The sequence below is a fragment of the Phalacrocorax carbo genome, chromosome 7 (genome assembly GCF_963921805.1).
Source record: "Phalacrocorax carbo chromosome 7, bPhaCar2.1, whole genome shotgun sequence".
Taxonomy (NCBI): Eukaryota; Metazoa; Chordata; class Aves; order Suliformes; family Phalacrocoracidae; genus Phalacrocorax; species Phalacrocorax carbo.
Window position 1 is genome coordinate 12,025,154 of NC_087519.1, and position 26,757 is coordinate 12,051,910.

General features: G+C 38.6%; 1 protein-coding gene across 4 annotated transcripts; it reads right to left on the reverse strand.

The window, feature by feature from the left end:
* Window positions 1-317: 317 nt before the first annotated feature.
* Window positions 318-26,594, reverse strand: SPPL2A (signal peptide peptidase like 2A). 4 transcript variants are annotated; one of them, XM_064456333.1, is made up of 17 exons: window positions 26,403-26,594; window positions 22,463-22,582; window positions 21,014-21,196; window positions 20,112-20,201; window positions 16,664-16,797; window positions 14,362-14,513; window positions 12,046-12,142; window positions 10,559-10,660; window positions 9,782-9,863; window positions 9,399-9,473; window positions 8,638-8,694; window positions 8,429-8,482; window positions 7,906-8,005; window positions 6,958-7,035; window positions 6,462-6,622; window positions 5,242-5,275; window positions 318-636 (listed from the first exon to the last, which is right to left on the reverse strand). In XM_064456333.1, the coding sequence occupies exons 1-17, from the start codon at window positions 26,454-26,456 to the stop codon at window positions 605-607; spliced, it is 1,605 nt and encodes a 534-aa protein (XP_064312403.1). In that variant the 5' UTR covers window positions 26,457-26,594; the 3' UTR covers window positions 318-604. The 4 variants fall into 4 exon arrangements, with proteins under 4 accessions (XP_064312403.1, XP_064312405.1, XP_064312402.1 ...); XM_064456335.1 differs by lacking the exon at window positions 8,429-8,482; XM_064456332.1 differs by lacking the exon at window positions 5,242-5,275.
* Window positions 26,595-26,757: the final 163 nt, after the last annotated feature.

Consider the following 26,757-nt stretch of genomic DNA (forward strand, 5'->3'; position numbering starts at 1 on the left):
AAGGCATAAGCCAATTATACTCTTGGGGGGAGCTCACAACCCCAAGCTAAATTTGCTCTGTTATCTATTTTATGGCTTACAATGTACATGGACTAACATCCACACTGTTTATTCAGCTACTTGTAATAATGGGACTATAGTTTGATTCTTTAGTTGCTATAGTTACGTTACTACCAATCTTTGCACTCAAAATCTGGAAAGGAATCTTATGAACTTGACTAGTCTTAATCAAAATTAAGAAAACATTTCATGCATCAAATTGATATGGGCAAGAAACTTTTTATAAAAATATACTGTATAGAAACACATTTGGAAAATTGCATAGAAAATATCCTTTTATTTAAATCGAAATAAGGCACGGTTTTACTAGCTATGTTTTGGCTGTAAAAATGCAAGTATTTTGATTACTTTTATATTAACAATATTTTCCATAAAAATACAGGTGCAGATGTAAAAAACCCTTTTACACAGAGTAAGAAATACTCTTGTAAAACTTCACCAAATTTACTGTAATTCACTTGTAGAAAATTTGAATACTATTTTAAATCAGGATCCTATATGTTATTGTCCTCCAGGCTGTTCACTAGCTGATGCTGTGCTTTCTTCATTTCCTGTATAATCCAGGTGTTCCATCATCTAAATGTAAAGAGAAAAAAAAAGGAGGGCTTTTTATAAAGAAATATTGCTTTTCCCCCATTGGTCCAAAGTATTTGTTAGCTAAGAGAAATAAAATTAAATGTGTTAAGAGCGCATTTTAGCAGCATACAGATAGGAAGTCCTCTATAGATCAGAAAAGTATTCAAGCCAAATAATCAAAGCTCTTAGCTTTTGTAGTAGAAAGCATTAGCTTTCTCCAACCAAAGATCCAAGTCCTCTACAAGAAATTCAACTTATGAGTCAAAAGTGTCCCAATTATTAAATGCAGAGAACAAAAGACCCGACTGAGATTAAGCAAATTTTTCAAAGACATGGTTTGGAGAACTGGAAGTAGACCCTAGAATCCTAACATTTACAGGTATCAAGCAATAGCTTGAATAGAGAAGACTAGCTTTCTCTTTTCATGACAGTAAAAGCTAGTTTTTACTAATATAGCTAACTGTATTGGCATAATTTCTTTGTAAATTTTTCGTTTTAAAAAGGTTAGTCCTGCAACAGAAGCTAATCTAAACCAGATTAATTGGGAAGTATAAGAAGTCTATATAATAATGTAACTGGTTAGGTTACTGGAATAACACAAAACATTGTATTTTTCCTGACTAAAAAGCAGCCTGTTTCTCTATCCATTGCTGTATTCCTAGGGGGCGATGAAGGCTCTAGTTTCCTCCCTGGGACAAGGCATTGAATAAATTAGAGAGGTAATACACACATTTGTTAGCATGGCAACCTGAGAGCCATCAGTGTGAGGGCTAAAGAATGAAGCATAATTAGCAAGAGGCCAAGGATTGGACGGTTTTGACAGCTGACAACCAGAGTCAGAAGATATGGAAGTAGTAAAGCTAATGCTGAAAAAACAGAACACATCAAGGAGCTCAGATGCCCAGCATGGCAGGATTATTATGACAAGTGCATAATGCTTTCATAATAAAAAGGCAGAAAACCCTGCATACATTCTTCCACAGTGACATACCCTGCCTAGTAGCAACAAGGCTCCCTGTCTCTGTAACAGCTGCTCACTGTGTGGGTTCTAAGCTGGGCAGATTTCCATGTGGTAAGGACACGACTGCCCTCCCGTCTTACTAGCACCCACTGGAGGATCCTTGGCAAGACAAAGCCAGGCTCTGACACTGCTGTGTCATACACGCTTCAGTGTGGTATGAGTCTATATATAGGGTAAAGAGAGTAGTTCCATTAACTTCTCTCTTCTCTAGCCATGACCCACCTCGGTGCCATACCCTCTTTTACACCAACACAATTGGTTCACTGCAAGGTATACAAACATACTTTATTAAAAATAGGTTTGCTTAAACAAGCTGTTCCCCAATCCAGATGCACCAGCATGTCATGCAGTAAGTTGAGATGACAGTTCCAAGGCAGAAACAAGTCACTGGGACTTGGGTAAGGTTTAGGAGAGCCTAGTGGCCCCAATATCAATCTGACTAAAACCAGAAAAGGTCTTTCACATCCCTCCCTTCACACATCAGAATTGAGACAAGAATAATTAAGGCAGGCAGTAGTCTTGCAGATATAACCAAGAACTGAGTTACAGCAATAGCACACACTCAGTCCAGCAGTGAATAACAAGCTCCCGTGTTAATGACAATCTTGCATTCACTTCGGTATATCTAGAACTTTCCCCTGGCACTGTGACCAAAAACCCACATCAAAAGTCACCCAAAGCAAAACCACTCCCTACAATTACCGAAGTCAAACTGTCATTTTGAATGAGGATTTAAATATTTGTTCCGGGAAGAAACAACAACAAAAAACCCCACACAGTACCACATTACATTAAGCAATGCCATGTACCTTCCCTCATCCTAGGGAGGATCATCTAACAGCTGGCACAGAGCAGGTAGTTTTGGTAACTTAGTAAAACGTTTCCATATTAAATTGACAAGATGCTTCCAGAAGGAAGAACTAACACTATTTGCAACAATTCAGTGTATCTCAAAGATTCTTTTCTTAATCCTACAACTGGGTAAGTAGCACAAAAAGTACTTATGCTGGAGATACCACTTGTATTTAAATTTTAAAGTCTCTGCATAATATATCTGATTTTTAAGTTAACTTACTTTAAAACCAAAATGGCTAGTAGGGCATAAAGGGTGTTTGGGGTTTTTTGATAGATGTAAATGTTATAAGGCAAAAAAAAAAAGCCACTCCATTACTAATCTCTCTACCCTACAGAAGAAGAGCCCACAACTTGAAGTCAAGGACAACAGGTGCCTTTCTAAAAGTGTAAGATTGCATTAAGCAGCTTTTCCCACAAGTGTATCTCAGTTGTAGGTTCTCTCAGGACAACCCCATCCTCAAAGTCTCAGCAGAAGCTGCAGGAATCTTTACGACCACCAGCAGCAAGATGAAAGCACCAAGCTGAAATCCTAGACAAAGTTTTTGTTTCAGGCCTCAAGAGAGCCAAAGGAATCAGACTGTACATTGTGGAGAGCTGATGAACATTTTTACAGTGGAAGAGATTCAGAAGCCTTTCTCCCACATCTGAATTCTTGACAGTTTTTAAGGGGGAGTGTCAAGATGTATTTTAGTTACAAAGCTATCTTTGTTTTTTAATAGTTCATCATGGTAGGAGATGGGGTTTTTATGTTTAACCTACCAACCCACCTCCCACAAAAAAAAAAAAAAAAAAAAAACCACAAATCACCAACACCACACACAGAGCTCCAAACTAGAAATGGCAATACAAACTTTTGCCTGTAAAAGAGTACATGGCACCTATGCATACACTTGACTGCAATATTTGCTCTGATGATGCAAATTAATCATAGCTATAAGTTGTTAGGAATTATGTGAATGAAAGTATCTAAAATGCAATTTAAAATTGCAGTACTAAACAGCAGGTGCATGCTGTGTAACATACCAATGAGAAACCTGTTATTATTTCAAAGAGAATTAAGAAAGCTTGCTAAACACTTCAAACTGACAAACTCCAAAGAGTTACAAGACCATTCTATCTAGAAGACTTCAGAGTTGTATTAGACCACTAGATTTTTCATGATGTTACTCAAATGACTTCATAAATGGTACTGATACAAAAAACAAATACTATTTTCAAATGCAATCAGTAACTGGGAAATAAGTATCAAATTAGTTTATCATGCAGGCATACATGAGGAGCATAGCAATCCAGAAAACCTAGAAAACCCTTTATTATACACTTCACAGCAGCAATACTGTGCATTTGGTGGCAGGAAAGTAGGTACATAACTCTCCCAAGAAATCCCTGTGCTTCAGTGAACAGTTAAAATGTTTTTTCTGTGCAGCAGCTCATTACAGCTCAAGCTTACTCCATAAAAAAGACAAACAGCATAACTAGAATTTAAGACTGCATCATTACGCAGAAACAGAAATGCTCTCAGCTAAGAGTTATGGGACCTCAGAGCTATCTTAGGGAGTCAAGTACTTCTCACATGTATAAAGCAGAAACTGAAAAACTGATTTTAACAATCCTATCCAAGAACGTGAGTGCACACAGCAGGACAGAAGAATTTTAAGTTATAAAAACACAGTCTGGCCATCTGATTTTAATTTGCACTCAATCTCTCCCACTTCCTAACCTCTTCTTGGGTTTGTATCTAATTTCTTTATTATCAAGGCTTTTTAATGAGACTTAAATTGTTAAAGTACTCTTTATTAGAAGAAAGAGGCCAATTAGAAAAGTACTTTTTATTTCAGTATTGAAGACATAGGCAGAGTTCATCATCTCAAATTGCCTTCAGTGCATAAGGCAGACACGCTACGCTTTATAAATAGACGTATAAATCTAGACTGATGACTCTACTTCAAGATTGTATTTAAATGCTTAAATTCTGCAAGAAGTCAAAATTTTAAAGTTTGCATTGCTCTCTCCGTGCTGTGCTCAAGACAACAGACAGCTAAAATAAGTACCATCAGTGTTCACAGTCATGAGCTATAGCCTATTAAGGTTAAACCTTCTCACTGCAGTCTAGAAGCTGTGCAGCAGCAAGGCCACAGAAGCTGGTCCAAAACCTTGCTCCCTCTCCCACTGCAAGCATTGTAGACAGTACAGGATAAAATACACCATTGAGTAATAACATGATAGAGGGACCATAGAGATGGTTACTAAAGGCAAATTATAATGCTGAACATTATATCAGAGGACAACAAAATTATTGTTTAGCAATTAGCAGGTTTTCATGCCAATGCAGCGGCACAGAAAAATTAGGTGAAGTACTTCTATATAGGTAACAGTAGAGGAACTAACACCAGTTCTAAATATTTGAAGACACTGCTAGGGATTTGGGAAATTATAGAGTAGAGGCATACAAAGCTTGCCTTCAGGCTTAGGAATCATGGTTCCATTAGTACTTAATATATTAAAGTTTCCTGTATTCCTTAAAGAAAACCAAACCAAACCCCAAACCTAAGTGTAAAAACAGATTTATAGTTTGTCTTCACTTCTACCCTCTTCTTTTTAATTTTTCTTTTTAATTCAATAGAAGATATGCAAAAAAGAGTGAAAAGAGGAAGCAGGGTGGGGGGAAAGAAAAAAAGAAACTCTAACATGATTCATAAAGTTGCATTAAAAGAAGGCCATAATCACACCTTGTAGCAAAGGCGTCCTGGAGGAATCCGATACCTAAATAAAATTCATTTCATTATTAAAATCATATACAGCAAAAATCAGAAAAATCCAGAACTCAAAAAAGCTAACTAATGGACTACAAACAAACAGCAGCATTCATGATGTTGAGTGACCTGATAACACTGGATAACACTTGTACCTGCTGTTGTACCCCTATTCTTAAGACACTTTGCTCTAACAAGTCTGTGAGGTTTCCCTGTTCCCGTGAGGACAAAGCAAACCTCTACAGCCTGGTCACCCTTGTCAGTGGGGCAGCTCTGCTGCAGTCCAAATTACAATTGTAGCAGCAAAAAAATAGCCTTCTGTCACCCTTCTGTATCTTTCTTCCTCAGAATGAACACTGAAAGCTGGAGACTTCAAACCTGGGGTTGTGTGGTGTTTTTGGGGGGGGGTTGGACTGGGGTTTTTAAAATTTTTTTGTTGTTGTTTTTGTTTCTTGGGTTTTTTTTTTACTTGTTTGTAAGTTCAGTCAGGACAGTTCAAAATACAGCTTCATATGGGGAGGACAGCATATGAGGAAGATCAACACTGCAGCATTCTGAGAGTGCAACTTGAATAATACCCTCTGGAAAAAAACATTAATATAGAAAAAGTTCTTCAGAAAGTTATAGAAGAATAGGAGTTAGTAAAGTTACACAAAGGTGTTCAATCACAGACCCAAGGCAGCTTGTACACAGTGTGTGCTGTGATAGAAAACAGTTCTATAACCACCCAGCTGTTTTGTGCTGAATGCTCCATATAATCCTGATGGTGCAGGATTCCAGTGATGCATGGAAAGTTTCTAAAATTCTAGTTGATTACCAACTTTTTTGAACTGTCTCTTAATACAGGACTAGTGCAGATTGGAATCTGCACGCTTAGTTCTGTGACGTGTTGCACCACGCCATTATGATAGTTAAGGAATGTTAAAATATGAAAAAAACATTTCAAAGAAAATAAGACAGAACAATACTTTTTTCCATGAGTACTGAACTCATTTCATCTCCCTTAACCTTTGCTTTGCCATGTCAACTACTAGAGTAAGTTTTTCTAAGACTATTTTTCCTTATTCATTCCAGAAGATAACTAACATTTAGGTAAAACTAGTAAAAGTTGCATTGCAAGTGATATATTACCAAGTACTTAGAAAAGCACAGAGTCCAAGCAATTAACACCAATATACTCAAGGTATCCAGCCTACCTGGTAACTGCTTCCCTTCCAAAATTTCTTCATCTCTTTGCGCCTCCAAGCAACAAGCGAACTAGTAATGAGTGTACATGGTACGAGATAGAGTAGGGCAGGTTGTCCCATCTTCATTAATGCCAAAACAATGAAAGTCAGGACCATACCAATGGCATAAGCTATAAAAAGATATTTATACATATACAATCAAGAAGAGGTGGATTTTTTTATTAAGTCACACATTTTAGTATGCCAGAATTTTTTAAGTAGTATCTTCCTTGTTAATATAATTGAAAAGCGGAACAATAGGTTGCTCTGTATTTGGGAGCTTTCTCAAAGCAACTGACTTCCATAAAGAATACTCACCTTAAATATGGGCAGGCACATTGAAAAAAAGATTATAAAGAGATTCTTGACAACACTGAACCTTTACTTGAAGATAACTATCTAGTTCTGCCATTTGAAAAAAAGCTAGCATGAAGATTAACATTTCTGAAATATCAACATGATTTACCTATTGTACAGGAAATGTAGTATATGGAAGATGAACTTGTTTGAACATCAAATCTTCGACAATAGGCGACCAGAAGCCCTTGATTAAAAAAAAAAAGGAAATATTTAGCCATTAATTTTTTTCTCCCCAATCATCCAAATGAAACCAGCATAAAAAGAATTTATAGTAACACTTCCATTGCTGTATGTTATCTTCTTCCCATTTATTTCTGGAAAGCCAAGAACCAGTTTAAGAAATCCTATGGTAAGTCTTGAAAATTCAAACCATAATGCAAATATGAGCCAAGTGAGCTTGGTATTAAAAGGTTTCGGGTTTTTTTTTTAAGCAAGCTAATTACACCATGATATTTTCAATTTTAAAGGCCCTAATACAGAAGAGTAACAACCTAGTTTTAATATTTCAATAGGGTTTCAATGCTTGCTCTTAACAATCAGCAATTTTACCTCAGTACAAACCACTGGAAAAGGTAGAGCATGATGTTCATGAGATGGTGTTTTGTGCCTGACCTCAGTAATTTGCTCAAGACCAACTATGGCAAAATTCAGCTCTTGTGAGAAAGATGGAAGAATTTGATAATACATCTTCTGTTACCTCACCTCTAATTAGGTAGTCTAGGATAGAAAAATACTGTGAAGTCACAGAATACTTGCTTTCTGTGAGATTTTGATGATATTTAATTAATACTTAGGACTGGTTTTATCTGTGGGACTTGTATTTACACAATACAGTGCAACAGAAAAGTAAAAACCCTACACTATTTAAGTGTTCTATTACATACTAAGCTTTCATCTATTTTGACTTTTGTTGTGTTCTGCACTGACAGATCAAGGCAAACTGCTGCATTCGATTCAGTAACAACTTCGTAGAATAAACTCTAGTATAAGTCAGTCCAGCATCAAAACCAAAATATTTAATTGTAAGTTACAATTGCCAAAAACATTTGCTCACCTGGGACAATAATGTCTCCAAAACCCAACAATGAAAATGGCATGTCACACAGTGTCGATGCAGAGTATTCAAGTCTAGGCACTCTAATAACCACAGGTAACTGTAAAACAGTATTTTAAAAGCCCTCATAAATCTAATCTAAAGCATCCTGTTGTTCTGGATTTGTTTGTTTGCTTAAATTAATAAATAGTTTTAATTAATTAATTATTAATTCAGAACTTCAAAATAGGTAGAACCTAAAGTAAAAACCAGACACCAACATAGAGAGTGGATAAAGCTTAAGGCATCAGGTAAGGTGGAATTTCAGATTTACAAACAGTATGCGCACACACAAAAAAAAAGTTAAAACAACATTTAACCATATAATGAGAATAACAAGTCTGGATTATTAACCTAACTATAGAGTATTGACCAATGATATCCAGGCCCTGAAGAGAAATTTGGACAGCCAGGTTTTCCCCAAAAGAATAGTCTTTTCAGAGGGAATCATTGAAAAATCCAGTATCTGAAATACAATCCTTACTTTCTCATGGGGAGCTGAGCGTTCAGCAGGGACTTCCACCAAGTTTCCATCATTCTAGGATCAAACCCAAGTCAACAGGTATTTAATACTTAAGAAAATAGCAGAAGCTGGCTATATTTTGTGAGAAAGTTATGCCAAAAAGCACGCTACAAATTAGCTATGAAATGTCAGTATTTGTATGTTGCACATATTAAAACAACTATTCATACCTTTTCACTGTTTCCAAAAGGACCAGCTGCAACTTCAACCATTATACTTGCCCCATTCTGAAATTAAGGTTATATTTCAATAGTTAGTGGTTTAATATACTAAAACTTTATTACTACATTTACAAAAAATGCTTTTACCTCATCTTACAGTTCAGGATTGGAAAGTCCTGAATATCAAAAGGAATGCATTAGTATCATACAGTATTATATAGTATGGTCTTGCATTAAAAACACATAGTCCAGCATAAAATTACTACTTAAAAAAAAACCAAAGCCAAACAACAAATCCAGTCTAATTAGCTGGAATTTTAGATAAAAATGTGTCAGCTTTTTCTGCCATGAGCTTTCTGCTTCAAAATAAAAGAAAGTACACTTGCATGTGGTTCATACTACACTGCAAATGAACACCGCAGAGAATACCAGGGCATATTCCAATATATGGGTATTAAGAGCAAAAGAATGAAGAAAACTGCAGGACAATCTTTTTTCATCATCACGCTGTCACACAATTGGGGACAGCTGACTTTTGGCCATGTGATTGCTAAAATAGTCATTTAACAAAATTTATGGCACCTACACAAGCATTACACTATACAGCCCCTGCAACATGAAAATTTAGGCCACTGCTGTCTTAATAGGAGAAAAAGAGAAAGGAAGCCAGCATTTCTGCACCAAGAATACTGAAAACACTAATCTGTTTAACAGAAATACTGCCCAATGCCATTTTTGTTTTTATTTTAAAGATATAGTCACAGACATACCTTTGTGATAAACGGTGTTATGAAGACAAAAAATACATCGTATAGAAGGAGAAGGCCTAGAAGTATCACACAGGACTGGCAAAAAAAAAAAAAAAGATAAATTACTGTAGGTTTTAATGGACTGCATAGTTAGATTCTGGTACCATTACTATAACACCATGTTAAAAAGAAAAGAAAAGCAAAAAAAAAAAAGACACACCCTCCTGCCACCCCCATATGTGTTTATTCTGGCATAACACTTAGAGCAAGATTAATTTACCTTAATTATTAAAAAGACAAGATTTTAATATATATTTCTTGAGTGTTGAAAACCTACTTCTTGACACTAAACTTACAGATTCATGGCACGAGAATACTTTTTTAGATTAAGCAACTTACAGTACCTTAAAGTTGGGCATTTTCAGTGTTTTAATAAAGTTTAGGCAGAAAGCAACTCCCAAAATATCTTGCAAAATCCAAGCCCACCTAAAAATAAGAAGACATTTTTACATATTGTTCAAACTACTGCTGGAATCTAAGTACAATAATGATTTTAGATTTTGCTGGAAATAGCAAGATCACAAAATTGATTGGAAAGCAGGAAATTAGTTTTTAGGAAGTACTGCTACCAAAACCACAAAAATGCTAGTTTCAAGATGGTCAACTTACACTAGCTTCTGATAATAAATAGGTAACTGTTCTTTATCAGCGTACTACAGAGAAAATTAGTTAAAAAGAGGCCATAACAGGGCCTTGGTGTGCACTTGTATGATTGCTCACTTGACTGGAAGCCCTACTTAACATCTGGCTCAAGATTCTACTTGGGATTTTACTATAGTATTTGTGAATTTGTGGTCCTGTTTTCACTGGACCACAGGATGCATAGGTCCTATGGTCCTTACGCTATTTTTGCACTTTCTTCCTCTGTGGCAATCATTAGCAATCAAGCTAGTCTTTCTCATCTTTGTAAATTTTTTTAACTCCAGATTACCACACAGCTCATTTGTATAGCTTTGTTCTCTATTATTCCCATGCTTGCTAAGCTTCATAAATACTTTCATGACCTTTTTGAAATCAGCATAGGAGTTTAGGATGCCGTGCTCCAGGATTAGTTATACAATGGGAAGTTCATTAATGATAATTACTCAATGTACTCTTTTAATTCAGAATGCATCACTTACCTATCTTCATTTCTAAACACTGCCCAGACAACAGCTGCTGCTATGCAGAATACAGCAAGAAAAATAAGCCTCACTTCAATGTTTTTGTTGCAACATGCAATCCTAAAAGAAAATAATTATATTAAAAAAGAAAGCCTGCAACAGCCAAAACACATGCCTGTGCTATCACGGACCCTTAAGCTGACATGGTGTTCTCATCCTGAGAGCCTCTTGTTTGCCGGTTTGTTCCACTCGGACTCAGGTGGCATTATTCTTGCAACTGCAGTACCAGTCCTTCTCTGGGCTGCATTAAAAACGTGGCCCACAGAGAGTAAACCAAGTTGGGCTTTGATGGCCAGTCCTCATTTTAGCAAACACATCCAGGGAGGCAGCAAGCAGATTAATTTATTTAATCCATTTCTGTCATGTAACAATTATGCCATGAGAACTATGTTAGTGAGGGACAGTCATGTCATGATTCCAGAAGGGGGGGGGGAAATCAATTTTAGGACACATAGTACAAGACTAAAAATGGAATAACTACGTATTGCAAAGTTGTGAGCCAATATCTGTTTCCACAGCCTACTAAATTTTTCTGGGACAGTTCTTGAAATGATAATGCCTGTCCTGCAGCTTACGCAAAACCTGCTGTCTTTTCTAGCTGATCTCTACCTTTGGTGTGCTACTGGATCACCTGGCACTAATATCCTGTACTAAATAACATGCAAACATAGTCTTAGGCTTCCAAGCTTATAACCATGTTTCTTGTGGGGGAAAGAACCATTTGTGCATTAAACATTAGGGTTTTTAAAAGTGAAAATATAGGGGAAGAAAACAGGGATGTTCCCATACTCACTAATACCTGCAGGGTATCTAACTTGGATTAGTAAGAAGAGGCTATCTGTACACTGATAACCCACTACCCAAGTTAGGACTGTAACCGATAACTTCTAGAACAGAGGACAAGAGGACATGAGTAATGTGTGGCCTTCGCAAGAAAAAAAATGAAACTTGGTCTGTCACAGGCACAGTACACATGAAGATGGTGGAGGGGACACAGAATACTCTATTGCCTATAGCATAGTACTTGCTGAAAGCAGTCCACTAAGAACTGGAAACTATTTAGCATTCCCATTGCCAAGAAAACTAAGTATGTGCAGGATCCCCCCTTACAGAGTTAAAGTGAGCACACCCTACAGGCAATCAGAATTTTGTAAAACTGAGCTCAGATAGCCAAGCAGAGCCTTTCAAGTTTGACTATAGCAATGCTTTCATATAAAGGTAACAGCAAATCTCCCACAACACTATTTTAACTGTTGGTTATGCTACAGATACCTTTAATATCTATTAAAGGAGCTTGCGATTTTCTTTCATAACAATGCTGCACACTAAACCATATAGGAAACAATCTGCCAAACTGTTCTTGTATTTTCACACTACCATGAGTAGCAACCAGAAAATGCCAAAAAGAGACCTTACATTTATAATATTTGAAAGGTGTACAATACCTGCACTGCCCAAATGGTATTTCTCCTATTAATGCCGCAAGACAGTTGTATAGACTCATTGCAGATGCCAAGCAGAAGACTGATATTATAACATACACTAAACAAAAAGAATGGAAGACAGCAATCAGTGACAAAATACAATAGAAAAAAATAACAGAAAAGAAACACAATCGTGTACATTTGATATAAACTGTTAAGTTATAGCACTGCTTGATACAGTCATTGGAGACTACTGCCAGCTGATTACAGAAAGTGCTGGATTCTGAGTGTCTCTGCCATGACAAGAGCTGTCATCAGACTTGAGTGTTGAAAATTTTTTTAATTTAAAACCTTCTTTTTTGTTTAAAAAACAAAAAAAATTCCTCCCTTTCATTAAGAAATATGTCATCCGCTACTGCTTTCACATTCTTTTATTTGGCTATGGCTAAAACCAAAGCTTTATTTTACACCTACCAGCTTTCTCAATTTCTGACATTATTCCTCAATTCAAATTTTCTTTTCAATCACTCTGCTTATGCATAAAAACATTAGCACCCCCAAGATTTGACTGATGATTTAGGTGGCATTTTAAGATACTAAACACCCTATCCCTTCCAAAAATTTCTATGTAGCTAGGAATCAGCTGGTTATGGAAAAAAACCCCCTCTATATTCCATGTTCTAAATTATGGTATATTTTGTGTTCTAACTTATGGTAAGCACCCTGAAATGTGGAAAAATAATAAAAGCATTTGTTTCCTACTTGGTGTTTGGGTTTTGGGGTTTTTTTGGTAGCAAAGTCCTGTCTAGAAAGCTGTTGTGATACCTACAAGGAGAGTTTTTTTAAAAAAAAAACAAACCAACAACACAAACCCCAAACCAACCAACCAACCAAAAAAACCACCACCACACAACACCAAACCAGGCAGGAAAGGTGCATTTTATAGTTGTAACCAAGATCGTGCACCATTATGATCTGTTAAGCCCCCAAAAGGCAAAACAAGACGTTTTGCACAACGGGGTCCTCTGAAGTCAATAAGAAATCAGCTGTATAAGGAATCTCAAATTTTGAGGCACAATGGGGAATTAATAATGCCCGAATACTTACAAAAATTGACACCAAGAACTCCATCATAGAGCTCAGCTTTGCAACTGGCTTTGTGCTGGAAACACTCCCTCCCTAGTATTTCAGTTACAGGTTTTATATTAACTTCAGGGTATTGATACCAGGACTTATATTCACACTCTATAGTAGTGACATATCAAAGGGGGGTGGTGGTGGTGTGTTGGTTGCTTGTTTTTAATTAAATACACTCCCCCACCCCCAGGACAGCATCTTCTACTGCAGTAACAGCTTCTTTACCTCCAAGAAATTTCATATATGTCTGCACCAAAGCACACAGAACTAAGGCTTCTTAGCAAAAAGCTTTCACATATTTTCTTTGAACATTTCTTCCTCCCCCTAAATAATTTGTTACTCCTCTCCCTTTCTCCTTCAAGAAGCCTCTTTCTTCACTTCTTCAACATCTCAGAGTAACGGGACATTTTTAACCTAAACCTTTTGATCACATTAAAAGGTTCATCAGTCTTGTAGTGGGACAAGTCTAGTAAAGGTAGCATTGCCCGTAGACAAGGTAACAAAAGCTAAACAAAATTAGCAGTCTGGATGGTAAAGTTTCTTTTGCAGAAAGGGTTTTTGCAGGGGGTTAACTGGTAAAAAGTTCTAGGAAAGACTGAGTTTAGGAGGCTTTCAGAATGAAAGTTATGTTGTTCGTACTAAAAAGTGTAATTTAAAAGAGTGTACATTTTCTGGTTGTATGATTTGAGGGCAGAAAAAATAAAAATAAACATCAACCAACAGTTTGGAAACTACATTTTACTGGAATCACATAAATCAACAACTTAGCTTATTGCTAGTATGCTTGAGCTTACTCCATCATGATAATGCCATTTCACCTGATACTTTAATTAGGGCACTGCAACCACAAACTCAATGTCAATGTAACAATACCTAACAAAAGCTTTCACTCTAAACACTAACTTATCATTGCCATCCTCCCAGGACATTAACATACAGCGTACACTTTTTTTACTAGTCGCTAGTCCTCTCCTCCACATTACTTCACTCGGAATAAGCACTGTCAAGGCAGCCTTTGTAAGATAGTAGAAGAAAGCTCCTCTCTTTTTTTAAGTAGCACTATACCTTTTTGACCCTCAACTCATACATGGAGAAAACAGTTAAAATAATTACATTAATTTTAGCTTAGAAATCTAGCTTTTCAGACTTAGACACCTAATAAGACCATGCAGAAAAATGAGATTATCCATTGTTTCTTACCTAACCATTTGTAGAAGAAATAAAGTAAGACCAGCATGACACAACAGATGACAACAAACAAGATAACAGTTACAGGGGTGAAAGTAACATTTTCTTCCTTCTTCTGTCTTGTTTCTCTCTCCCCAGGACTTGTTATTGCTTTCAAATTCTCACTGTTTTAAGAAAATGACAAACACATTCACCTCAGATGACCGATTATTAAAACATTTTACCTGGACCAGAACTGTTGGTTATAAAGCATTTAGACTGACAGCATTTCAGTCTAACCCTTCATACCATTATTAGACTTAAAAATTACAGAAAAACAGTATGCTTACTGTGTGAGTTTCTGTCAAATTTTTAATGGAGATATGCACTTCTAGCCTAGTACAGATCACAATGAAGAGATTCTTAACTGCCCTCCTTTCCAATCATGTGGCAATCACCAACCATAAGGAGTACCCCCAACCAAAATCCTGATCCATGAGGAAAAGCAGTCTGATATCAAAACTCTTAAACTCCGTTTCAGGATGCGCACACTGAACTCACATACACCAGCACATCACCTCTGACTACCATATTTCTTGGGCTAAATGTAGTCAATCTGATAAATATGCCTATGACAAATCAAAATTATGGGTATTACACACTGTTTTAAACCATCAACTATAGACATTAGGTGTCTGCAAGAACCACACATGTTAGCAGAACAAAGCTAGCTAAGTGCTAGTTCTTTTACCCTTACACCTCATAATTAGAGTAAATGAAAGAGAGGGAGTGTAATTGGGGATTTTCACTAAGATTTCTGTGCATACATGCTCCATTTTTATACCTCACCATGCAAAAGAAGGAGACTTAAATTGATGTGCATGTTCTTTGAGCAGATAGCCCTAGTACAGACGCTAGTGCAACTTGCCCATCAGATAGGCAGTTCCTGGGATTTGTCAGGAACATGTTACAAAATGCTGAATTCAGCACCGAAAGAGCTACCTTCAAAAGAAAAAACCCACAGGAGTAAGACACTTTGTTAGATGAATCACCTTCTCAGAGGACATGCTTTGAATAGGCAGCTTTTTTTGGTTTTGTTTTTTTTTTTTTTTTTAAAAAGCTCACCCTAGATTTATGAACATGCACTTCAACAAGTTTAAGATAATTACATCTAGGTATTTTTCAACAGGGGAGACAGCATCACATTTTGTTATTTTAGCATTCAGTGCAGCCACACCCTATAGCACTGCAGGGTAAAAGAAGCATAAGCAGATCCAACCTTAAAAAAAAAAAAAAAAAAAAAAAAAGAGAGAAACACACACCTCCCTCCTTCTACTTCTTAATCTCTTTAAAATCCCTAGATTTGCATAACTAGTGGGAAAGAGGAAGCCATTGTAATCACATAGAATCCACTCCCTGTTGTTCTGTGAAATAAAGCAGGAGAACACCAGTGAGAATGGGAAGCCCTACGTAGTAATGCACACTGGTCCATTCAACGTCTGCAGACATCCAACAAATAACTGCAGAATAACACCATGCTCTGCAAGGCCAGCTATATCCAGTTTAACCCCAGACTAAAAACAGTTCTATGCATCAAGCATGCTTTGCTTCACTAAAAAAAGCTGCACACCCCTCAAGCACAGTTCAGAAACCCCTACTACCCCTAGTTTCTCTGCATTTGCCACATACTACACCACTTCTCCCTCCCCTTCCCTGCACAGGAACTGCTGCTGCCTCCTTGCCCCTGCCTAGTACTAGAGCTGCTATTGCCCCTGGCTCTGCTGCTCCACCAGATCACACACAGAGCTGAAGCAGATAAGCCTGGCTGGACTTTTAACTGTCTGTAGCCACGCAGACACAAGCAAACTGCATTCCCCAGTGCTCCTACTGACAGGAGTGCAGTGCAGAGACATTGCAGAGGGTGCCATACAGCCAATGCAGACATTACATACAATTATCTATGTACCTCTTGGATCACTGGATTTTAAAGGTGTCATTAAGATACCTACTTTCTATCATGGTGTTGGAGCATTATGATGCTAGTCATAGAGCATTTGGTAATTTACCAAAACGTTAACTCATTCCTCCTCCCAAGAGCTGCATTACCCCTCAGGGACTTTTACAATCTACTACTCATGGTTCCTCGAAGATCTAAGATGATTTTTTCAAAAGGTTGCAGTGCTCAAGCATTTCATGGCAAAGCAGCAAATAGCACCTAGATTTTCTAATTTTTTAACTACTAACCTAAAAGGACATAATTTCTCACGGATCATAGTCACGGTTTTCACAAATTTGTAGTTCACATAATTTAAGCAGTTCTATTTAACAAACTTACAGTTCTGCTACTCCACTCCAGTAGCCTCCTAGTGCCACTGTAAACACGGCGATTAGGAAGATGACAACCATACTGAAATCAAACTCTGGCAAAGGTGGTGAATAGAGAGTCACATTAACTTCATTTCCAAGTGCCTAAAAAAAAAAAACCACAACCAAAAACAACCAACCAAACAAACAACCCAACCATACAAGTTGGTCCGTAAGGACAACAAAGAAGTTATATTGCTTATTTTCCAGCAAGATAAACATTGTGTAGGTTAAGAGCAGGAAATTACAATGCTGAGAGAGCAAATTTTCAACTTACTGCACAAGACATCCCATACATTTGGCTTGGTTATTGTAAAGAAGCAGCACTTTCATGCCATCTTTCAGGATGGTCAGGTTTAAAAACAACCCTATCACTACTGCTGTGGTAATACATGGATACCACATGCAAAATGGTACTTCTTTGCATTCTTTCAACACTTCTGAGAAGCTGTGCCTCTAGCTTTTTATCCCCACAAGTACACCAAGTACTATCACAGACTTCTGCTCTGCAGGAAAGCAAATCTGAGTCAATGAACTCCAAATACAAACTGCTCTTGAAACCACAAGACTCACGGTTCAGATATGGGCACGATGCTTCAGACAGGACATAGTGAAAACTCAAGGTGGTAGAAAGTTACTTAATAACAGCTTTAGATGGGCATGATTCAAGATGGATTCAAAAAAGAGAAGAAAGCAATTTCACTCTACTTAAAGAAATTAAGGCCAAAATAAAAAAGACAATCAGCTGAAGGACACAGGAGAAGATAGGATGGAACATGGAAACATAACTAATACTGCATAGTACAAAAATCTTGAAAGCAAAACCAAGATGCTTCCATTTGACTGAAAGGTGAGATTTAAGAAATAAAGAATGATAATTTGATAGAAAATGGAAAGTGGTAGGGAAGAAATGTTTGCTGTTGTAGTCAAGGCATTTAAAGCAATCCTGCAGTGACAATGGGCTTCAGAGACACAGCAGAAAAACAGATTATTAACAGCCTGCATATTGGATAAAAGCAGGAGAGGAGATGAACATGCCAGGCCGGTTTGGCTACAGCAAGGTCAAACTAGCAGTGGAGAGACCAAATGAGAAGCTGAGTAGTGTAGTAGAACATACTGGTCATATGTGAAGAAAGCTGATTCATTTCAGCATCTGAATGATCTAGTTACAGATTAGCCTGCCTTACTGCAGGCTAAAGAAGTCAGAATCATTCCTTTCCCTGAAGTTATGGAAGTTCCGAAAACAAAAAAGAAAAATCAAATTCTAGTGAAACATTGCAGTTGTATGAAGTGGAACATAATGTTAAGTAAAGGCAAAAAAAACCCTACTCAGTTAGAGCATCCTGTATGTAAAAAAAAGAAAACAAAGCCCCAAACCAAAACACAGACAGACACAAAAAAGGACCAAAAAAACCCCAAGAAACCTAAAGGCTTATACATTTTCAGTATTAAATTCCAACATGTCTTAATCCAGTTTTTCCTTTAAGTTTCATAAATTTCATAAAGTATAAATCACATTAGAATCTAGAGTGATTGTTTCATTTTGTTCCTAGTGTTCTGCTCTTCACTAAAAACTTGCAGAGTCTCAACTTCCACAACAGGGAGCACTAGCATCAAATACATTGCATCAGATAACAACTGCAGGAGAGCTGTCCACTTACTAGGCTGTTTGTGACACTGCTATTGCTATCGAGACCCACAGCGTACCTGACTCGAATTGTGAAAGCTAACAGAGATAAAACCTTCTAAGAAAAAGTAGAAAGAATGCTTATATAAACTAGTTATGCTCAGACTGGTGCTGTCTCTCTCTCTCCTAAATAAAAGGAGAAAGTTGGAAGCCTTGAAGAGTTAAAACAGAAATACAACTGTAATATGAAGAGTACAATGGCTCCCAGCTTGTCAGCAGCACATATCACTCAAAACAACAGCTGCCAGTGACATGACAGAAGGCTTTGGCAAAAACTACATCAGAACCAGGAAAGGATCTTTTGTAGTCTAGGCTGCGTTCCTCACTACTTTTACAAAAGTAGTCTCATTAAGACAAAACCAAATTCTTTCATTCAACAGCAGTATGAGACATCTTCAGGCACACTAATCTAGGAAAGTTACTTTGGTGAGTTACTATAGCTACACAGAAGTGATTCTACATCATACCACCCTAGGCAGCACTAGGTAATCAAGTGGTGCAGAGAAGATTCAGAACAAATTAGGGATCTTAGCTTGCCCTTGTTCCCTTTCATGTTAGTAAGGTATATCTTAAAACCACTCAACTAAGCAAACAACACTTCTCTTACTTGAAGAAACAAGTTTCAAGACAGAGGACAACCTGAACCAAGACACAGTATTCATCAAGACTATGACAAACTAAGGACAGTCATCACAAACCGTCAGTCATGTTAATGCTTGGCAAGAACCAGTCTTTAATGGGAACAGACAGAAAACAACCAAAGTCCTATACATCTAGGCATGGTTTCAGTTTGCATACTTACCTAAGACAACCTCCCATGGCAGCTCTGAAGGTTAAGAGCAGAAATGGTGAAGTGAGCTTGCAAATTCAATCCAAGAAGCTAAGACTACACAGGTTAGTGCTAGCCTGAGCTATTCACAGAAAAACATGTGCATTGCAACCCCTGCCTAGCAAAGCTATTTAACACTAAACAAAAAACAAAACAACAGACCAACAGAAAAAGCGACACCAAAGAAAAGATAATGTTTTCTTTAAAACCCTCTGCAATATTCTGTACCCTAATATTATATGTCAAGGAAAACAAACTCCAAATGCCCCCAGAACAAAATCCCCTGCTTATAAAGTGTTGGAGATACCACAACTGCCACGTTTTAATGACTCACGCTTGGCATCTCACCATGAACTCATCATCAGAAGCTCAAACTATACTGCTTAACTGCTCTGTAACAGATGCAATCGTGCTATACAAAGAGAACTCATCGTCAGGCAAAGACAAAAAAAAAAATCCCCTCGCACCTTCTTCAAGATCCAGCCTCATAAGGTACTGCTTGCCTGAAAGGTATCATGCCAGTAGGTACAAGCTCAATTGTTGTAGCTTCTGCGCTAAATGAACAGCCCTCTCCGATTATAGCACTTGACCTACTTCAGGCATCTGCAATTGTATACAGGTCTACAGGAAGGCTGGTTATCTTGTTTAGCAGGAAAACTTCTAAGATTACCCTCCCTCCAGTAAGGTATTACATTTCCCATTCTTAGTGTTCTAATTAATCATTCTCTCAAATTAACCTGAATTAGGACAACTAGCACTTCCACGACCTCTGTGAAACTGGAAACAGTTATCTATGCACATTCAAATCAGGTAGACATCCATATCTGACCTGAAATTATTGTATTTATTTGTTCAAAAACCTAAGTTTATAAAACCATAACGTGCCGAAGTTATATTACTTACCAGCTGCATATCTACTATGTCATTATATCTTATAAGAGCAACTGGAAGAGTCACATCTTCAAAATCAGTCTTGTTATCTGAAAGAGAAGACTAAAAGAGAAAGTGTCAGTGATAAGTATGTTGAGCCTAATTGCAAAGCAAGTTAGACCCTTAAAAGCAGATTATCCTTCAGTGTATTTGTAAGAAGAAAAAAAGCTCATTCACCACCTTTTGCAAAAGGTTAATGAAGACAGACAGATGTACTTAAATCAAAACTGGTGATACTACCAACACATCTGGATTCATAAAGGTCTTGTGCTTTTATAGTATAACACGGGATAATCAAAACTGGTTTTGTTCTGTATGCTTTTAAAACAAGATTAACTTTTCAGGATAATCACACAAATTCATAAATTGCAAATATTTGTTCATACATGTTGAAGTTCTAATAGAGAACAAAAAAGCAACAGAAGTATCTGTAAAGGCATCTCAAAATGCCTTTTTTAATTTCGATTTTGAATACATTTTCCTGTGTTTTTGTCACCCACATCTAAAACAAAGCATCACCTAAGATTACAGGGAATTCAGAGTACAGTGCATGATAAAGACAAACATTTGCATTCACAAACACAATTAAAGATCAAGGAACAGATTTAAAATACAATTCAGCTGTAGATACTTTTAGGCAATATAACACAGAATTGCAAAGAGCTAACTGGGAACGACCCTCTTGGTCTCAGGAAGAGCAGTCGTGCCAGCACAGCACTCTGTGGGGAAGGTTAACGACTCATGCTGGAATCCTACATATCGCCAGGGTCCTCTGGTTTTGCTGTTTCTCTCAGCTAACCCTGCACAACACTGCATCGGACCAAACAGATAAGATACTATTTCACTGCAGAAGAAAACTGTATGTTGTAACTTACCAGCCTAGGTTTACTGGCAATCAACAGCATTTTAGCACCTGCACTTTGTGCAATTCTTGCTTTCTCCAAAAAAGTGCAGTTTCCTCGCATCACTACAACTGCTTTGTCCTTCATTAAGACTGAAGGAACTTCAGAAGAATTGCAGAGTACTGTAGAAGTCAGGTTTTCCAGAGTCCTGAAAGTCTGCAGGGGGAAGAGGGACGTGATGAAAATAGGAAATTTGATACTGCAAACTAATCTAGATGACATTAGTATGGTCTCTAATTTGATGTTTGCCAGAAGGAGGCATAACCAAAAGGAATCATTAATTCATTAATATAAAATCAGAGCAGCAGTTTCTGCAGCCTGCAATATTGAGGGACATTTAAAGCAGAGTATAGCTGAAATATCTGGCTGTTTCTAAACACAATTTCACAGCAGTAGTTGCTGTGATTTAAACATAAGAAACTGGTTATATAGAAAAATCACTGCTTGTAGATCTGAGGAATCCAGTGTACACTCTGCAGTATCTCCTGGCTTCACAAACCAGAAAATCATTGACAGACACAACATCGGAGCTCTGAAGTATAATACTAGTTCAAGAACAGTTGGCAAGCCTCATCATATGTTACTTATTACTAAATAAGGATAGAAGTCTCTTAAAATTTTTTTTGAAAGCTCAATTCCATATTGACAATTATTGTTAAATTGTCAGTTTTCTTCAGTTAGTCAAGACATCCCAATGGCCAAAGTAGCACAGCAAAGATGGCTGGGGCAGACAAATATTTTTTTACTCTGTTTTACATTGAGTTAACCTGCTAATGACTGACAGGAGGGAAGGGAGAAAAAGTGCCTTGATCACTTCCATACAAAGTATTTCCTGTTTATAAGAAAAGTGCCTAAAGAAAAACAAAAATTGTTTCTGTGTCATACCCTAGTTTGGTTCAAAGACACACACTCAGAAAATATAGTGTGGTGATATATTACTGATTATCTCCTATTCCATCATGTTTTCAAGACAACTAAACAGAAGGTCAAACTGATGAATCAATGTAAGAAATCCGTTTCACAGGTTTGTAACTTTTTTGTAAACAAATAACCAGAAGTTTTACTCCCAAATCTAAAACTTGGACATACTGGTAATACCTGAAGAAAAAAAATTAACAATATCAGTTGAATATATAAATGTATTTAAAACCAGTTCTAAGCACAGAGAGCATCACCTTTGTAAACTTTAGGAGGTAACTTTGAAGTACAGATATAGAGATTTGGGGGGTGGGGGTGGGGGTGGGTGGGGGTGTGTGAGAGAGAGAGAGAGAGAGAGAGGTGGGACACAACTCCACATAACCCAGAAAGGTAAGTATTCAATGTAACACCTATTTAACTAAAAATTTTGAAGACCAATTATAGCTGATCCAAATTCATATTGCATTCTAGTTTTTTTAGGGAGTACAATTATAAGCTACTTACAGCATTGTCCAGGCTCTTTGGAAGAGATATCCAATTAGAATTGTATATTATACAGTAATCCTTTGTTACTGGAGGCACACCATTTCCAGAAGCGTGCAGGATCCCCTCATCTGCAGTTACCTGCAATAAACCAGGGTGTTCTGAATTAAACAAAGTTCAGACTATCAATATACAGATATTTTTCTAAAAAGCTCTTAGGAAGACAAAGAACTGTTTGGAGAAGAGGAATTTATTCAATTAATTATTTTATATCATGAATTATTTCATGAGAGTTGGGTAGCTTGAAAACAGAATGGAAAAAGAGTAAAAATCAAGTCACTGTGTAAAACTATTAATCCTCATTTCAAATACAATGTATTTGTTACAGGTACAGTTTATGTCACCAGGTAGAATACCATCAAGATACCCAAGAAAATTATTTCAGATTCTGTATCCTATACTTTCCAAAAAGTATAAAATTAGACTTAGAAAGCAATTAAAACAGTACATGGAAAAGCAGATTAAAGTCTTTGCCTCCTTGCAGACTCTACAATTTACCCTTCTAATAAAGGCACTATATGACAATTCCTAGAATATTTTTATCAAATAACTGTAAACAGAAAGAGATCAGCTAGTGTACTTTAAGAAGAATTTGTGTAGTTAATGAAAGATTATCTCTCTGAGACACCAGTATTAAGTCCATCACATAATATGATTTCTATTACTTACTAACAGATATTAATTTCAAAATTTCTGATAATTTTAGGGATATATAATTCTCCCCAAGCATTAATATACCAATAAAGGTCAGGTATCTAAATGGATACATGAACGGACTAAGGGTTAGATGTACCTACAGCTATGAAGTAGTGAAAACAAATAAGCATCATTTGTATCTCAAAAAAGTGCCACTTTAATTAAACTGGAAGATTATCTCATTTTGACTGTTTTTCTTGAGAGAGAAACTGACCTCAATATGAGGAAGTATCAATAGTTAAAAAAATTAAATCCTGTTGCACATTCCAGGTTTGTCTGACAGAACACCGAGATATTAAGCTAGAAGTAGGCATGGGTAAGGGGGGAAAGCCCAAATATTTGTTATATGTACAATGTTAATCATTAACAGTGCTATGGAGGCATTTCTCCTTGGGCTAGTGTATCAGTACTCTGTGGCAAGTGAGAAGTAGAGAGAAAAAGAGAAACATGACAATATTGTTTCAGAGGTTTATGTCTGCCTGGTTTGAATAGCAAAACCCCTTCTTCAGAGGAATCCTTTATATTGGCCATGGCACATGAACATCTGCTGGGAGAACTGTGTCAAAGGGCCTGAGCACATTAACTGTTTAACATAAAACAGTTCTTCAGCTGTCAGCTAAAATAAGTTGTTCCATGATTTATGAGCAGCACAAAAATTATCAAGCTTCCCTCTTAAGTGCACTCACCTAAAACTATAAGCTAATGGCAAATTAAAAGCAATAAAGACCTTTAACAGGTGCAAACCCCAGATGCTTATATCCATTAAAAGCTCTTTCTGCTTCATGAAGTAGAATAATATGGGTTTTCTGGGTTCCTGGAAATCAAGTGTTAATGCTACACCAGCATAAGTCTACCTAGAAGGAGCGACTACCTGCATATTTGATACGCGTATTTGGTTTGGCAAGCTTCCGTTCTCTGGGGATGAATCAGGGAACACAATTCTTGCTCACGAGGTGGGCAGAAGGAGCACCAGAGCATGACATTTACATTTACCCTCACATATTCATTGCTGAACTCTGAAGACAGCACTGAGAAGTTAAAAATTAAGATAAATGCTACACCTCACTTGGAATATCCCCACTAAAATCCTGTTGCATCCAGCTGAACTTTTAGTATTTTCAAATTGCTTCAGTATCCTTCTTCCACAACAGACAAGGGCTACTAGTTTGGGTGCGTGGCCTTGCAGTCAGCTGTACCACTGAATATTACAAACCAAGTCTTACTCTCAGCATACGTGCAAAGTAAGAATTTGTAACCAAGTATATTTTCAATCTTGTTACTTAAGTAGAAGACTAAGAGTATGTCCACCAAACTGCTCCTGAAAAGATTAACCTCCTTCCATAGGCTGGCTTGCTCTAGCATGAAAATATTCCCACCTAGAGTAGAGGCTGCCCTTGCCTAAAGGGGCATCATCATCTCCTTGTACTTCAGGTTCAGGCAATTCCCAATGGCCCCCCACTTTCAAACAAATTTCTTCCTATTTTTGACAGGTTGTTCCCTCATCTTATTTCCTTCCTTTATCATCTTTAGACTTTTCTTGTATAATTCCTTATCTTTGTTAGAGAAGACGTCTCATACTGTCTCTTAATCCTTATTTTTTCTAACATGTCCCTGTCATTGCAGGGATATAAGCCTGGGCTGACTTGAGCTTTAGAGTGCACCGGTAACCCCACCATGTAGATTACTGGAAGTTGTATGAACCAGTGGACACAAGAGACCAAACAAAGCCTATCTTTACAATATCCTTCACAGTTAGCATCTAGATAAGACACACAAGAAACTCAAAGGTACAGAACAGGGAGAAGGTATTTTATATGCAGCAAATAGCAACATAAACCTCACAGAAGTGTAAAAAGGTAGGAAAAAACTAGCCATGAACAGAACTGGCATAATTCCTTAGTTCTGCCAGTGGCCCTGTAACACACATACACACACAAACTGCCCCTCCTTCCCTCCCTCTGGGCACTGCAATGCAGGGGAACTGGCACCCATGCTCAGAGAGCAGCAGTGGTCCTTCCCCCAACAACTACTACCTTTCTGAGCGCTAACTCCCTATGCTGTTAGTCTCGGGACACTATTCTTGAGGCTGAATGACCCAGTCTAATGATCACCACTGCTATAACTGCATTTATAGAGCAAAGTAGGAGGCAGGACATGGAGCCTGGAGTCCTACAGGAGAGCAGGAGAAGCCCCTTCCCTTGTCTGCAGCAAACCATTGGGTTAAGGAGTAAAGCCACTCTTCAGAAAACCCCAACACAACTAACAGCAGTTACGTGGGGCTCACAGACAGAGAGGGGGGCACTTCATAGAGAGACACAAGCTACTTCACCTAAAGGCGTTCTCAAGGCACTAACAAACTGCACCGTGCACCTACTGTTGGGCATATCCAGAAGTGACTTCCTGTGCAGGCAAGTACTCTTCTTCATGCCTTACCGAAGCAAGGTAAAAATTGATAAAAACAAGCAAACAAACAAACAAACAAAAAGCCCAACAAGTTAGTGGAGCAGCATTCAATGCAGATATGCCTTTCATACACCTTCAGCAGATTACAGAGGTTTTTTGCATCCCGATTTCACTATTCCATTAGGCAGAAAGCAATGTACCAGATTTCCATGGCAATATACACCTGTGCACAGAGAGTGGTCCCAAAGATGGCCCATACAGAAACCAAAATGAAACTTCAGATGAACAAGCCAAAAGCCAGCACACACACACGCATCACGAGCTTGCCCCCTTCCCCAGCATCCTAATTTAAATGCCTCTAGAAACAACATCAGCGTTTATCTACGCCAGCACCCGGGCGTTTGTTACCCAAACCCGCCGACGCGTGACCGGAGGCCGGGCACGGGGGGCGGGCAGGGGCTCGGGGAGAGCCGCGGGGCCCGGCCGACCCCAATCCCCCAGTCCCCACCTCGGTGCCAAGCTGGCCCTGAGGCGTCGAAGGCGGGGACACACGCCAGCCCAGCCGGGGGAAGCGAGAATAGGGCAGGCCGCGCCCGCGGCGACCAGGGGCCTCCAGGGAGCAGTCCCAGGGGGGTCGGGCGGCCAGGGGAGGGAGCGGTGTCGGGGGTAAGGCGGGCAGGGGAGGCCCAACGGCCGGCAGAGAGGGGGGAGCGACGGGCGGCTCGGCCAGCCTCGCCGCCACCCGGCTCCCGCCCGGGCCCCGACGCCGGGCCCCGGCGCCTCCCGCGGCGAAGTCCCTTACCAGTGAGAGCAGCAGGCCCCACAGCGCGGCCCACAGCAGCCCGGCGGCCCTCATCTTCCTCAGTGGCCGCCGCCGCCACCTGCTCGGGGAAGAGCCTCGGCCGGGCCCGGGCTCTCCACGGCCGCCGCGGAGCCTTTCACCTCCGCCGGCTCCCGGAGAGGCGCCACTTCCTCTTCCGTCAGCCGCGGCCGATGGGGGCGGCTGCTGCTCCTGCTGCTGCTCCTGGCGCGGCCACCGGGGCGCCGCGGCCCCCCTTCGCCTCTGCCGCGGGGACGGACGGACGGACGGACAGCCCACCTGCTCAGGTGGCGCCGGGGACGCGGACCCCGCGTTACGGCTCCCGCAAGTCCGGGCC